The sequence below is a fragment of the Macrobrachium nipponense genome, chromosome 35, assembly GCF_015104395.2.
Source record: "Macrobrachium nipponense isolate FS-2020 chromosome 35, ASM1510439v2, whole genome shotgun sequence".
Taxonomy (NCBI): Eukaryota; Metazoa; Arthropoda; class Malacostraca; order Decapoda; family Palaemonidae; genus Macrobrachium; species Macrobrachium nipponense.
Window position 1 is genome coordinate 8,496,518 of NC_061096.1, and position 16,219 is coordinate 8,512,736.

General features: G+C 45.3%; 1 protein-coding gene across 1 annotated transcript in view; it reads right to left on the minus strand.

Moving 5' to 3' along the window:
• LOC135208280 (RAB11-binding protein RELCH-like) overlaps positions 1-16,219 on the minus strand; it is a 231,746-nt gene that overhangs the window by 143,220 nt on the left and 72,307 nt on the right. Inside the window, 1 exon segment of the mRNA XM_064240384.1 lies at positions 12,108-12,283. Coding sequence (XP_064096454.1) covers positions 12,108-12,283 — 176 coding nt within the window.

Here is a 16,219-nt window from a genome sequence, read left to right on the forward strand (position 1 = left end):
GACATGTATTTAAAAATAATGTAAATGTATGTACAACTTCTAAAATAATAATTTTGTATCAAGTCGTTTTCGCATAAACAGTATCAAACCCATTGGACTCTAGTATGTAAAAATCACAAAATCACTGCATTTATTCTTCAATTAGTGATAAACAAATAAAACCAATATCTTTTACAAATATATGAATTAGCATTTCATATATTCAGATATACAGTGGTACCCTTATTCTCGGAGGATGCATACCAGACCCTCCACAAACAGTTGGAACCCCTATAAAAATGCTTAAAATGGCCTTTTTTTTGTTAGTTAAAACTCAAGAAAAGCCCACTAAAAATTCTTATACCTGGTTTTCTTAATAGTTTCATCACAAAAAGTGCATTTTATGATAAAATTGATTTAAAAAAAACCAGGAATTTGTTATTTCTTATAAAAATAAAATACCACGAATAGCGAATTTCCCAAAAATAATGAGGGGATATGTTCCAGAGAGAAATCTGCAAATGAGCAAGTCCGCAAATCCGGAGAACACGAATACAAGGGGCCCACTGTACATATATATTTTTAAATAACTTACGAAAAATCCAAGTTACGAAAGTAAAGACGAAGATTTTTTTCCTTCTGCATATGAAAATAATTCAGGTTACGAAAGGGTGTTACTGTAAAGTCCTGAGATTCGCCCAGACCACCAGAACAATTTTAAAACTCGCGCGCCTCTAATACTGTAGACTCGCCACCATCCTCCCACTCTCCCATTGGTTCCTGATGCTAGTCACTGCTGTAATATCCTGCTCTCCTATATGTCAGCATTTATCCCATCATGCCTCTTTGTAAAGGCGTCCTTCCGCCACTTCATTGCACCAGTGTTATTGTACGCATGCGGAATTCGTTAGTTCACATGTACGATTTCGTTTGTAAACGTAAATTCGTGTTAGTGATTTCGCTTTCTACTATATCATGTTGTGTGAGAACTTAATTAACTAAATTATAGTCATAGGTCCCAAGAAAGTTGCCGAAGTTCACGGAAAGAGGTGGTCACGGAAAGAAGAGGATGCTTTCTATGGAGACAAAGATGGAGATCATTAAAAAGTATGAAGCTGGCATGTGGTGAGTGTAATTGCTAAGGAATACGCCGAAAATCCGTCGACAATACCGAACAATCCTTAAGCAGAAGGAAGCCGTCAAAGCAGCTACACCTTCCAAGGGCGTCACTATTTTGTCCAACATGAGGAGCCACATGCATGATGAGATGGAGAGGCTGCTTCTTGTATGGATAAAAGACAAAGAAATCGCTGGCGATACAATAACGGAGACGGCAATCTGCCACAAGGCCAGCACTATTTTCGGTGATCTGATTGCCCAGGCCGAAGACGACGCAGGAGAAGGGACATCGACGCCAACCTCAGACTTCAAGGCTTCTCGTGGGTGGTTTGATAAATTCCGTAAACGGACTGGCATCCATTCAGTGGTGAGGCGTGGGGAGGCTGCCAGCTCGGACACGAAAGCGGCCGAAGCCTTTATTAAGACATTCAACGAGATGACGATCAACAAAGGCTACAGTTCTCAGCAAGTCTTCAACTGTGACGAGATTGGCCTTTTTTGGAAAAAAAAATGCCCCGTTGGGAGTACATCACGGAGGAAGAGAAGAAGCTACCCGGGCATAAGCCTATGAAAGACAGGCTGATGCTCGCATTATGTTCCAACGCCAGTGGGGATTGTAAAGTCAAGTCCCTACTTGTCTATCATTCGGAGACTCCTCGAGCCTTCAAGGCCCACAAAGTTCTAAAGGAGAAGCTTCCAGTGATGTGGAGGGCTAATGCAAAAGCCTGGGTAACAAGACTTTTGTTCACTGAGTGGGTAAATCTGTGTTTCGGCCAGACAATGAAGAAATTCTTGGAAAAGAAGTGCCTCCCTCTGAAATGTCTGCTGCTGTTGGACAATGCCCCTGCTCACCCTCCTGGCCTCGAGGAAGATATCCTAGCGGAGTATTCTTTCATCAAAGTTCTTTATCTTCCGCCTAACACCACCGCTCTCCTCCAGCCCATGGACCAGCAAGTGATATCAAACTTAAAGAGGCTGTATACGAAACATCTTTTCAAGAGATGTTTCAACATCACTGACACCACAAACCTCACCTTGCATGAATTTTGGAAGGAGCATTTCGATGTTTGTGATATGCATCCTACTCATCGATCACGCTTGGCAGGAGGTTTCGAGGCGAACCTTGAATTCCTCGTGGAGGCAACTCTGGCCTGATGCTGTATCTGCCCGAGACTTTGAGGGATTCGTAAAGTATAAAAAAGTAAAAAAATGTAAAAATAAAAATAAAATAATAAAAATAAAAATTTTATTTTAAGTTTTTTGTAAAGTTAAGGGGACCGTCCGCTATGGCAGATGACATGTCAACTTGAAAAAATAAAAAATCGAGTTATTACTTGTATCTATGCAGAAACATGCCGTACATACTTTCCAGAAGTTTCAGCCAATTATTTTTACAAATAATGAAGATATAGCGGTTTTTAAATGATGACATCATCGTAACTGCATCGTCTGTATGACTGAGTTTGACAGAATCGTTTTTGCGTGTTTATTTTTGCTTATATACAGGGATTTTTTCTGATTTTTTTTTAGATTCTCATACATCTGGTAGCAATGAAAGGTAGTGTTAAAGGAGAGCTGCTCAGAGCGGCTATTTTAGAGGGCGAGAGCGCGAGGGCGAGACTCAGAGAATGACTCAGTTACGCCACAGATGTCAAAGGAGTTACATGCACTTCGTCACTTGCGTTTGGTCACTAGCTATTTACGTTTTTTTTATAACTTTTTAGTGAACTTATAGCAATGCCGAAGTTACCCAAGATCAAGAAGGCTACTCAGCAACTAAGGCTAGCAAAATTAGCGAAGGCCAGGAGTGTGCTGAAAGAAAAACATGAAAATTCATTGTTATCAGCGCCCTCATTGTCTCATGTCTCGACGTCAACATCATTGTCTGGTGTCACGCTGAGGGTATTAATACCACTTTTAGGGGTAGGACCAGGATCCTTGATGTAGAAATCAACAATAAAAGTACAAATAAAGTAATTATGCGCATGTCGGTAGCCATTACTCGGTTATTTATTATCCAATTTTAGAGAGAGGAATAAAAATCCCATAATTCTGTGTGACAGAATATTGATTTCTTTCTTCCTTTTTTTTGTTTTTTTTATTTAGATTTTTTTGAGTGTCTAGACTACTTAAAAAAAAAAAAAAAATTCTTAAAAAAAAACAAAAACAAAAATCAAAATTCTGTCACACAGAATTGTTCCGTATATAAAGAAGTTTTTATGGTATGATTTTCAATACAACTGATGTCATAATAGCGGAGAAATCGTTACCTATTTTTTTTTTAATCATAATTTTTGCTAATAAAACTAAAAGTTTTTGCTCAAATGACTTGAAATTTTTATATGATGAAGGTATTATATATATCTAAAACATATATGAAAATTGTCTATTTTGCGTAATAAATAAAAAAAATAGACATCATAGCGGACAGTCCCCTTAAGTGTTAATGTTTTCTGCCATTTGTTAATGTGTTTCGTAAAGTTTAGTGTTAATGTTTTCTGCCATTTTTTAATGTGTTTTGTAAAGTTAAGAGTTCTTGTTTTCTGCCATTTGTCTCCTCCTCTGTCGCCACTTTCGGAGATCACCTGACTCGAAAGGTAAGGTTCCACATTTTACTACATATGTACGTACAGTATTTCTTGTACCATGTACACTTGTACAACTTTATTTTATATTTGCAGGTACATATAGTATATGGTAGTTTGATGTTAGGCATTGAATGGGTTCAAATTATTGATTTCATTGTTTTATTGGTCAAATTTTAGCTTTATTATAAAATTTACTGGGGTGTTTTTGTAGGGCTTGGAACGAATTAGGCAATTTACGTGTAAAATGTGGTTCAAGTTACGAAAAAATCAGGTTACGAAGGCCGCTTCGGAATGGATTACTTTTGTATCCTGAGGCACTACTTGTATGTATATAAACAAGTAGTTTTCATAATAAAATCTCAAAGCAAATTCAACTCCAATATAAAAGAATATTTACAAAAAACTGAATGTACTTGAAAGAAAGCATTAGAGGTAATTATTTACTGGAGACTTGAACATAGCCTAATCCCTGATAAGTAAATTATCAATGCAAAGGTTTTGAGATACGAGAATGGAATAACATTCTAGGACTATTTTAGGGTAATTATTTACTGGTGTCTTGCTAATAACCTATGGCCGGTAAACAAAATATAAAATGACAATTTGTCCAAAATTGCATTTTTCCTAACTATACAAAACTGAGGTCCTTTTACAATAGGAAGGTAACTTGCGGCAGTTGGGTGGTCGTAAGATTTCGAACAAGAGAGTTCGGTAGTTAACTGCTTGTCTGACTGGGAGGCGAAGAATCACTTTTGCTTTAGGCCCAAGCAAAAAATGCAGTGAGGGGTGGCATGACGTGGGACTGTGTGTAAAAGGACCTCAGGTTTGTATAGTTAGGAAAAATGCAATTTTGGACAAATTGTCATTTGTTCTGGCACGGGATACAAACCTTTCGGTCCTTTTACAATAGGAAGACTCACTTCTTGGTGGGAGGAATCTGAGTCTTTTGTGAACAGACTGGTGTTTGCCCAACCTTGGAATGCCTCCCTGGTCGTAAGAGCGAGGGAGGGATCCAAGCCTCTGTCCGATTGATCGGGGTGTGCACCGCAGGATCAATGGTCAGACCTCTGGACCAAGTACTAAGAGAGAGGCAAGCGTATCTCTTTGTACCAGCAAGCAAGAACTTGTTCCTTTTTGCAAGAGGCAACATAAAGTTATGGGTTTGTCTCTTGATGGCTTCCACTTGGGGAAGTGGTGGATATTCGCTCCCATCCCTAGTGAAAGGGATAGGATGGGACTCTGTCGAGTAGCTCACCCGCATCTCGTCCTTATCCAGCAGGGTGACGACCGTATCCCTCTACCCACAGGTAGAGGGGGAGAAAAAGATGGGAAGAGGAGCCAGTCACACTCTCATTCACTCATCCATTCTTACAGCCTGCGAGGGTCTGGGTTAGCTACACGTGTTGAGCAGCCACCACGGGTCCCAAGGAAAAAGTATCCAATGACCCGTGGGCAATATCCCGAAGGTAGAAGGAGGTGCATGTGGTCTGGTTGTACCAGACCCCTGCCTTCAGTACCTGCGCCACGGAGAAGTTCTTGCGGAATGCGAGGGAAGAACCAATATCTCTAACTTTGTGGGCTCTCGAATGAAGGGTACGGATGTCTTCGCTACCATCAGCTTCGTACGCGCTCCTCATAACCTCACGTAGTCAGAAGGAAAGAGTGTTCCTGTACTTCTTTCTAGGTCATCCCGGTGCTAATGAAGAGGCGTCAACACTCAGCCTGAGGTGAGTTTTCTACAGATAGCGCCTTCGCACCCTCACAGGACAAAGCAGCATCTCCTTCGCATCGAAGGTGGTGAAGTCCATTAGGGAGGGGATTGTGAAGGACTCGAACCGATCGTCAGGGACCGAAGGGTTCCGAGTCTTCGCTACGAAGTTCAGTACGAAATAGAGCGTCACGGATCCCCATCCCCTGGATGCTTGACTTTGCAGGAAAAGTCATGCAGTTCCCTCAGAGGAAAAGAAGGGCATAGTCGCATGACCTATCCCTCTTCTCGACTTCAGTGATGTCCAGTACCTATACAGGTCTATCCGTCTGCAGCGAAGTTTGCAGCGAAGTGTCTCGCATTCTCGTATCCTAATGCAGCGAAGTTGTTCTTCTCGGTAGTGGATAGGACACCGACACTCCATGGTGGGTGTCGATGGTATGGGTACTGGGACAAGCTATTAAGACGAAGTAATGATTGATCTGGAACAACCGAACTAAGTCCACAGCGTAGTTCGTAACTGACTCGGGCGCTCTGACAGCTGCCGACTGACTGCGTTCAGTAGTGAGGAAAGTTGTCCAAGCATCCGAGCAAGTCACGTGACCTTCGCCCTTTAAAGGGTTATGCTGAGAGACCGAACAAACAAATCGTAAAATTTGTTTTGTCACCAATGCCGGACGGCGAGGTGATGATTCTCTTAAGGCATGTGCCCAACAGGCGAAAGTCAATTGCCTTCTAGAGACCGAGGTCCCTGATGGCCAGACATTCTCATAGTAGTTGAATCTCAGCTAAGGAGAAACAACACTATGTGCCGTTGAAGATGAAGGTGGACAGTGAATGTAACCTACATCTTCACAGCCGAATCGGAGAAGGAAGGGATTCTCAAGATTCTGAAACTGGGCTTACAATGACTGAAAACGCTAACCACTATTTCATTGCTGTCCGGTGAGGAGTCGTAGTTGCAATGAAAGCGGGGTGTTTTTGTTTTTCAGTAATGAAAACACAGGGAAGTACTGCCTGAAGAACTGCTTCTCATGGGCTGAACATTTGGAAGTAGAGCTGGCAGGTCGGGGAGTAGGCGATGTCTTCCGATACATCTGTTAATTCGGGGCAAACAGTGAACAATTGCACACCTACGAATACGAGATATTTTGAAGACAAACTCAGATGTCTGAAGAAATCATCCCGCATTATCGCAGTGTGATGCAGCGGGAGACTAGTACAGACCTCTGTTACTGTGCGGTAAACAGAAAGATGAAAGAGTCCAAGAGATAGCTCTGTTGAAAATTCTCGCAATGTCGAAGGCGATGAAATAGAGCGTCACAGCAGTAGATGGTCATTCATGTATGCGAGAATCCCCATTAATCAGAGACCTAAGTCCTTGATTGTTGGGCAGAGATACGGTTCGGTAGTCAATTATTGCAGGGGAGAGAGACATACCCGACCGTGCATCTCGGAGAGCCAGCTGGTACTGAGCTGCTATCGAGCAGTCCAATACAGTTAGCTCTCACTGACTCGTCATCCTGAGTTGCCAGGTAATCCATTCCAAGAAGGAATGCGTTCGGCTAGAACCATCGAGCATAAAAAAAAATACGGTCGAGCAATTATATTTAAACGAAACAGATTTCGGTAAATACAAAAGCTGAGTTGGTGTTGTCGTGACAATACCATAAGTATCTAAAATCGAAACTGGTAACTCCTGGGAGGTTGCAGGCAGTCCTGAGTTGCAGTTCAATTAGGATACTAGTCGTCTAGGTCACAATCCGTAGAGTTAACTACGGTATGCGCCTACACCCCGGACAATTCAACTGCTTAACAGAATTATGTCGCGAGGGTAATATACGTAGTATATTTGTAGGTTTCTGTACAACGACCTCCATCCTAAATTCTTTTCCCTTCGAGGAATGAGAATAAGGATTGGAGATCGACCGCCTTCGTTCTCTAGTCAAGAGAGTGAAGGAGAAGTCTTCCACTTCTCCCCAAAAGAAGCTTCAATGGTGAACAGAACACCGAAGCGATAGTTCAAGCCAAACTGGATGTTCCTGTCCGTTCTTCTCTATTCCAGGGTTGGTTGCCTACTGTGAGATATTCTTCCTTCAGCAGCAGTGCTTCTTCGAAATACTGGAAATTCCAGGAATTCGGGCATTCGGCGAGGTTCCCGATTATCGTGGTAACAATTATTGGGGATTCTCGTACTAGTCCACCCCCTCTGGACCATCCGTGGTTTCGCCTAAGTGTTTGGAGATCGTAAAAAACTCGAACACTGAGAGTGCTAGAAATTCTGCAGAATTCTAAGCACTCGGCGGAAACCCACCCCCCCAAATTCGTCAAACGATCATCAGTTGGTGGTCCTCCCGATTCCCGTAGAAATCGAGAATGGGGCAGGATCCTTCCTCAACGACGGGGGCTTACGTCAAGTAGGACCCGAAGGTCCCCCCACCCGGTAATACAGTCCCCAACGCGGGACCCTACAGAGAACTCTCTGCAGGATCCCTCCCCTTTCCCTCGTAGCCGTAAGGAGAGAGGGAATGGGGGAGGAATTGGATACTCGCTCGCCTTCCCAGCAGAACTAGCAGTTGGAGAAGAGAGTATTAGCAGCCATCACCTTGTGGCGATGGTCTTCCAGAGTCTGGGAAAACGTATCGTCAGGAGAAACGTTTTCCCCGAGGAGGGTTATGAACTCGCACTGTAGGTAAGGGTCTGCCGCCACTGTGAACGTCGTCTGGGTGGGGCTGATCGAAACCTGACAGGAGAGAGCCGATACCGTCCTCCGACGCAGGTAAAATCGCCGCTGTCGCAGTAGAGGCGGAGGAAGTAGCCTTTTTCGGTCTGACAGACCGCTCATGTGAGCCGTCCTGTTCGAAGACGAGAGACTTCACCTGGTCCAACAGAGTCGGCAAGCTGCGATCGCGGCAGACCCACCGTCGGTTTGGGTTCCTTCTTGGACCCCAAAATGACTCGAGCCGGGATGTTGCTCGGATGGTGGGAGCGGCGATCCTTCCCCGAAGTCGTTGTGCTGACGAATCAGCGCAATAACCTTGGCAAAGTTCCTGTGGATCCCTGGGGTGACTGCATCTTGCGGAGTAGGACCGTCAAGCCCCTCAAACAAGAGCAACTCCCGAGATCCTCCCCCTTCAGGAGGGGCAAAGCGACAGACCCCTCCAGGTCTCTCCCTGTCACTTGCACATACGACCTGGTCGATACTAAGATCATGCCTGGTACGTACAGCGTCGTGACAGGATCGTGCGGGGCACGCCCCTCACGATTACTCCTCTCCTCGGTGTCTCGCCCTTCCCGGTGTAACCCAAGGAAGTTGAAGGCACGGGAGAGAAGACCTCCCTCACTGGCAGAACCAGTGTTCTTGCGGGGCTGCAGGCGATCACCAACCCGCTGTGGGGATCGAGCTGCAGGCCTGGTTGTGCCGCTCTCCCCGACCGAGAACAGCGGTCCCGATCTCATGCGTCAGAGGAACTGCTGCTGGTCGCCCTACCAGTCCGGTCCCTGTGGCAGCGGCGGTCAGGCGACCTGCAGAGACCAATGTCGCGGTGAGACCGGTGCGTGTCCTCAAGGCGCGTCGAACCACTGGCGCCAGCGATCGGGGGGACCTCTTCCCAGCCTCAGCCCGTGGCCGGTCTGGGACCGTCACGTCAACCTGGGTGACTGGCTGGTCGCTACGAGAGCGAGAGCTGGCCTGGTAAGAGTCGCCTGAGCGGCTCTCACCAGCCTTCCGCTCCGTGCCGTGAACCTGGCACCAAGCGAGCTCTCGCGTCTGGTTCTTGGCTGCACAGCCACCCGTGGGTGACCGTACACTCAGTACCTCTCGCGAACGAGAGGCCGAGACGGAACCTGGTGTAGCGGCAGAACCTCTAGCACCAGGCGAGGAAGTACCAGTTAGCCGGTACCTCCTCTGTCCCCGTCTCTTCTTCCTTGCGGAAGGAGAGACGGGCCCTACTCCCAAAGGAGCAGCAGGACCAGCGGAAGGACCCCCCGTCCCACCGGAGCGGGACAGGCCCTGAGAAGTTCTCGAAGGAGCCTTCTTAGGAGGGGAGGAGGCAGCCTTCTTCTTCCTCGGCTGGGTAGCCTTGGAAGTCGAAGGGGAGGGGGCGGCTGCAGACAACGAAGAAGACAAAGACGACGACGACACCTTCCTCCTCTTCCTTTTCTTCTTCATCAGCTTCCTCAGGACAGACGTGAGGTCAGCCATCCAGGGCGGAGCCGGGGCTGCTGTTGCCAAAGCAACAGGGCCCGGATGCACCTGTCCGGACAGACCAACGTCTGGGGCAGCAACTGTGGGCAGGGATGACGCCAGCAAGTACGGGAACAGCAGGAGCGGCAAGAACAGCAGGAACAGCCAGCACAGCATCGGAGGCAGGTACGGCAGGCACGGCAGGTAGTCCAGGAGACGGGGCAGCAGCCAGCAACATCCTGGGTACCAGCGGCAGGTCCAGGGGCGAGCTCTTAGGGCAGCGGAAGTCCAGGCGAGGCAGCACAGCAAATCTGGGCAGCGGCGGCACGCCCCTCCTCGGTACGGCGACAAACGGCCCCTGCACAGCGGCTGAAGGAGTCACAGAAACCACGTGCGGAGAATACACTAGGTGAGGAGGGGCAGCGTACCCTGGGGTAGACAAAGTGGAAGTCGTGGTCACCACTCCATGGGTGACCGCACCAGACGATGGAGCAGCCCCTGGACACTCGGCACGCCCTGGAGTCCCAATGACGCCCACACCTGTCCCAGGTCATCCCCCACAGCAGAAGCACCTGCGGAAGCAAGAGTCGAGTATATACGGGAGGGGTTCCCCTCACGCGGGGGGGGACGAGCCCCACCCCGAACAAATGGAAGACCCAAAATATAAATGCACGTCGGGTAACGAGCGCCCTCCTCTACACTTGACGGATCAGGCGAAGAAGAAGGACCTCGAAACCCTCCCCGAAGGGGAAGGTGCCATACGTGGGAGCTGAGCGGGGGGGCAGGAAAGAAGACCAAGAATCGGTTACCAAGGGAGTCGCAGGAGAGCTTTCCAACGACTTCTTAGCAGGCCTTCGTTCTTCCCGCCCCCGCACAACACCCACTGCACCTCTGACCAATACAAAGCTCGGCTCGAGAGCATTCGCGCCCTCGGCACCGAGTGCAAGGCATGAGGATCAATTCCCGGGTATGAGCGGAAACCTTTATCCATAATGATAATAATACATGAAAATGAAAAAGAATACTGCATTTTCAATTTCACTTTCAATTCACACAAAATTAAAAAGGCTTGGGCCGAGAGCATTCACGCCCTCGGAACCGAGCACAAGGGCATAAGGATCAATTCCTGGGTATGAGCGTAAACCTTGATCCATAATGATAATAATACATGAAAATAAAAAAGAATACTGCATTTACAATTTCACTTTCACTTTCACACAAAAATAAAAGGCTCGGGCCTAGATCATTCGTGCCCTCGGCACCGAGCGCAAAGGGCAAGAAAATAAATAAAAAATGAAAAAAAGCACAGCACTTACGATTTTCACTTTCACACTTTCACCCAAAAAAATACAGGGCTCGGTGCGAAAGCACTCTCGCCCTCAACACTGAGCACAAAGGACATGGGGATCGATCTCTGGAAAACTTTTAAATTTCCCACATTTACGCCCCTCCACCCCGGGGCATGGAGATTCCTTCGATCCTTGGTCCATTATTTATTTGAATTAATAATAAGTGTATATGAAAAAATGAAAAAGAGTACTTACAGTTCACTTTTACACACACACAAATAGTAAGAGAAAACACAAATATCCTGAAAGCACACGACGATGAAGCGGGCAGAGAGCGATGAAGAGCACGTCTACACACCAGCAGGCCGAAAGCAAAAGTGATTCTTCGCCTCCCAGTCGTGCGGCGCGCGCACTGTTGGACAAGCAGTTAACTACCGAACTCCCTTGTTCGAAAGCTTACGACCATCCAGCTGCCGCTAGTTACCTTCCTATTGTAAAAGGACCGAAAGGTTTGTATCCCGTGTCGGAACAAACAAAAGTTCAGCCTAAAGGAATGATGTAAAATCAAGATAACTTAAGGCAATTATTAACAGACAACTTACACATAGCATAAGCCAGTAAGTAAAAAATATGCAAAAGTATTAGGAGTATGAATAGTGTTACATTCCAAAAACTATTCCCGGAGAGTACAAATATCCAGCTTGATGATAATCTGAATTAAACAAAAGACAAGACTCATCCTGCTCGAAGGCTACAAATTCGTTCTGGTGGTTGTGTAATACTACCAAAATACGGTGATATAATCAGAAAACAAGAATGAAGTGCTTAGCTAATTAGCATTGCCATTTGGGTATGGCACTATATACCTACACAGCAATCGAAGTGCTATCCCCGAAATTTGAATCGGGCTGCTGCACGTGGAAACTATAGCTATATAATTACTGGGTAAGTCTCAATTACAAAATAGAGTATTAATAAAGAACAACCCTTCAAATTTTTTTGTTTTAACCAAGGTAATAGATATCCACACATAATACCTAGTGGGTAAAGTTGCACCCTTCTCGAGTGAATATTTAAGAAAAGAAATGAAAGTAACATTAACATACTTATGCACACATAAATTTACAATAACTTTAGTTTAACTTCATACTAAGCTAAAAAAAATGATTAGATGTATGTTACTAAAAAAAAAATATCACATTTATCAATACAAAAAAGTAGTCAATTAGTCATCTTACCTGATCATCATTTTCATCAGCAAATGTAATTGCTGTCAACTTGTAAGAATTGGTAACCAAATATTCATTTATAAGAAAGTTAAGCGTTCTCTTTTCATGGGGTCGGATGGATGACAGAGCAGCCACAAAAACCTTTTCATCAGCTTCTTCCTTTTCAGATGATATTGGTTTTGCTTCTGTCAACCCAAAAACCAAAAGCTATTAAACTTAAAAGCATTAATAATAAACAATAAAAAAAAACTGACAAGCTCCATCCATCAGAACATCCTTATATATGATGACACTTCAAAATACAATTTTCACACTGAGCAGAGCAATACCACAAAAACATTTATTAAACAATAAACTAAAACTAATTTAGTTGAACTTACTGAATATCTTAATGTTTGTTATTTTAACTCATTAATCATAAGTAGCCTTATTTTGTGTGGAATACACCCAGGCACACCAACTCAAAAAGATTTGAAAAAACAAACCCTGCTGCAGATATACTAGCGGACTCAACCAGGCGGCAAGGCATCACTACTCAATTTCCTTTACGCTTCACAGCCTGCGCCTATTACTCGGATGATACAACTGATAAGAGAAGCATGTAGCAAGGAGAATATACTAGTATATTTGTAGGTTCCTGTAAATTGTGCTCCAGGCAGTCTTCTTCATTCGAGAGACAAGAATAAGGACTGGGAGCAGACCTTCATTCTCTAATGAAGAGAGCGAAGGTGAAGTTGTCCCTTCCAAAGGGAGATTTCTACGGTGAGAACAGGATAACGAAGACGACTAGTTCAAGATAAACTGGTTGTTCCCAAAACAGTAGCACTGGGGAGGTGTTCAAACCTCTCGGTGCTATCCATCCTGAACAGATTGACATGAGTACTGTAAAATTCTAAGATAGAACCAAATACATAGTCTCTCAGATTTGAACTCTAAGGAGTATACTCCATAGAATACCATTTATTCCCTTGTTCATTCCGGTATAACCAGGAAGTAGAGGGAAAAAAGAGAGAGGAGATTGACTGTTCTTGCCCACTCTTCTCTGACTTTGCGATGTTCTCACTTTGTTAAATGAAGCATTCATTTCCTACAACCATTTCATTCGTGTGAACGTGAGCAAAGGTTGACTGAAGTTAAATGTAGTAAAAGCTGGTGAGAACTTGCCACGTCTTGCTACACAATCATCTTTTCCATGATCGAACCTGAGGAACAGCGACATCAATCTTGGCCATTCCCGGCTTTCACAAGTGGGTCCAAGCCTTCAATGTGACTCGGTCCCTTCTCTCACCCTGCGCCACTGTCATGATTGAGAGAGGACTACTTCTCACTGACTGTGGATGTATGATCCCCTTTGGAGGTTGTACACTTGAAGAGACCCGTACACAAGTACCCAACGCAGCCCCTTGGAACTCGAGACAGGAGAATGAACCTGGGTTCGAACTCCTAGGGCTCCGAAGACACAATTAACTGTTCTCCTTTGAGGCCGAAGCTCTAAGAAGAAGAATAAAGAGGGTTTCTGTGTCTGCTGTCCTATATGTTCGGACTCTAAGGTCCAAGACATGAGGACAGTGCTTGACCCTTGACCATTCACCTAAAAGGTGTTGCATGAAGTTCCAAGCTCTGCTAACTCCAAACCAGACTGAAGAGTGAACTCACCTGTACTGGTAAAGGCTCTTCTCACTATCCAAGTACTCGTGATAGTGAGCAATTGGCGAGCACTAGAATTCGTAAGAAAACCCGACTCTTGTAAGACAATAATTGGGTGAGCTTTGGCTCGCCCAGGTATTCTGCAATATGATGAAGCAAAGCACTCAGCGAGCGTCAGCGAAACCAAGGGATCCAGGGGGTCGACGAGACTCCTGATTATTATAATTACCGGGAATGCCTGTTTCCCAATTGTTTTGAAATCACAGAAAACCAAATCACTCTGTGAACACCACAAATTCCAAGGAATTTAATGGCTCAGTGAGACTCTCGATTTTTGTAATTACAGTTACCAGGGATGTCTGTCTCGCCCGAGTGTTTGGAAATTACTACAGTAAACCATAACATTAAGAATGCCAGAAATTCCAAGGAATTCGAGCATTCAGTGAGATTCCCGAGTATTGTAGCAACAATTATCTGGAATTCTCGTCTTGCCCAAGTGTTTGCAGATCATTGAAGACCAAAACACTTAAAGAGTGCTAGAAATTCCCAAGAATTTAAGCGCTCGGCGAGACCCCTGAATTTCAGCAAACAATCATTGGGGCAGGGCCCCTCCTCGACTCCTGTAGAAATCGAGAAAGATCGAGCATAAAAACCAGCCCTAAACGCAAGCATTTCAGACTGGAATACCAGTGCAATTCAACAGAATATATACACTCAAGGCTCCCTAAACGTCAGAAACCATAGGGGACTGAGAATTGAAATCTGTCTAAGGGACATAGTATCTTGATCTGATGGAAGATCCTTCCTCACCGCATGCATGGTCCGGCGGACCGTCAAGTCAACCCTGGGTACTGAGCGATCATCGTGAAAGCGATCACCGGCAAGGTGTGAGTCACCCGAGCGATTCACTCCTTTCTTCTGCTCCGTGCCCGAATCGTGATGGTGAGCGGACTCAGCGTCTCCGACTCTACATGCATGCGAATCCGTAGATTTACGTGCACTTGGGTTATCTCATGAATGAGCGCCCAACATGGAACTAGTCTTGGGGGCAGAACCTCTAGGACTAGCAGCAGAAGTGCGAACCGAAGTTTGTGCTTCTATGGCTCCCGACACGCTAGTCCCTGTTGACAGTGTGACAGTTCCTGTTCCCGAAGAAACATGCAACCCAGCAGAAGACCCAACTGCCTCCTTAGTTCTAGGTGGCAAACCCTTAGAAGTCCCGTGACAAGGCTTCTAGGGAGGCGGGGAGGGAGGGAGACTACCTTCTCCTTCTTCGGCATAGAGCCTTAGAAGTCGAAGGGGAGGAGGTCGAAGAAAAATATGATATTGTCATGATACAATAAAGTTTGTTCATACTTACCTGACAGATATATATATAGCTGTATTTCTCTGACGACCGACAGAATTTCAAAACTCCCGGCAAACGCACGTGGTCGGCCAGGTGGTTTAGTACCCATTCCCGCCAGCGTGGGCGGCGGGCCTCAGGAACCATCCCATTTTCTATTCAGATTTTTCATACCACTGTCCCCTGAGGGGAGGTGGGTGGGTACTTGATTATATATATCTGTCAGGTAAGTATGAACAAACTTTATTGTATCATGACAATATCATTTTGTTCATGACACTTACCTGCCAGATATATATATAGCGGACTCCCACCATTGGAGGTGGGAAGGGACAGAATAGAAGGATTTTGGAAACACCTCAAGTGCAGATGATTGACATCTTGGTTCCTTACCTGTTAGCATAGCTGACTTTGTGATTATTGTCACCGAAGCCTGCTTCTGCTTTACTAGAGTTACCAACAAGGCGTAACCTGTGTAGTTGGTGCGCTCTAGATGATCTGTCAACGGGAGCATGACCACAATGTGACTAGACCATATGACCCATACCATGAGGGCTAAGAAGTAAAATATACCACCACCTGACCAACCTAGCCAGAGTTAAGGATATTTAACTAAGGCTTAATGATTGAGAAGTCCGCCACTGGCGGTCGACCCAACAACTGTAAATAACAACTCTTCCTAACCATTTTCTATAGGATAGGAAGAGTGGTACTTCTTGCCCCCAAGATTGTGTCTGCGGACACGTATGGCCCCTAGCGAGCAGCAAATCTTATTTTCTATCTTCACATCCCGCAGGTATTGTGAAGTGACAGCATTGCTTCGCTAAAAACTCAGGATGTCACCGAGTGCCATTCTCTATTGAAATTGTTTCCGAGACCGCGCCCTCCACCTCGTGAACTTCAGTTAAAAGATTTCAAAATCTTGTCCAAACATGATAATGAGCCACTTTGAAAGAACTCCCTAACAATAACGCCAGGGTGTTCTTTGACATGGGCAAGTCTGGTTATTACGGAACACCGCAGATTGTCCGAAGAAACCAACCTGACTTTCTTAGTTTTATTTTGATAAAACTTGAGAGACCGACAGGGCAGGACTCTCTCTGGCTCTTGCCCAATAATATATGCCATC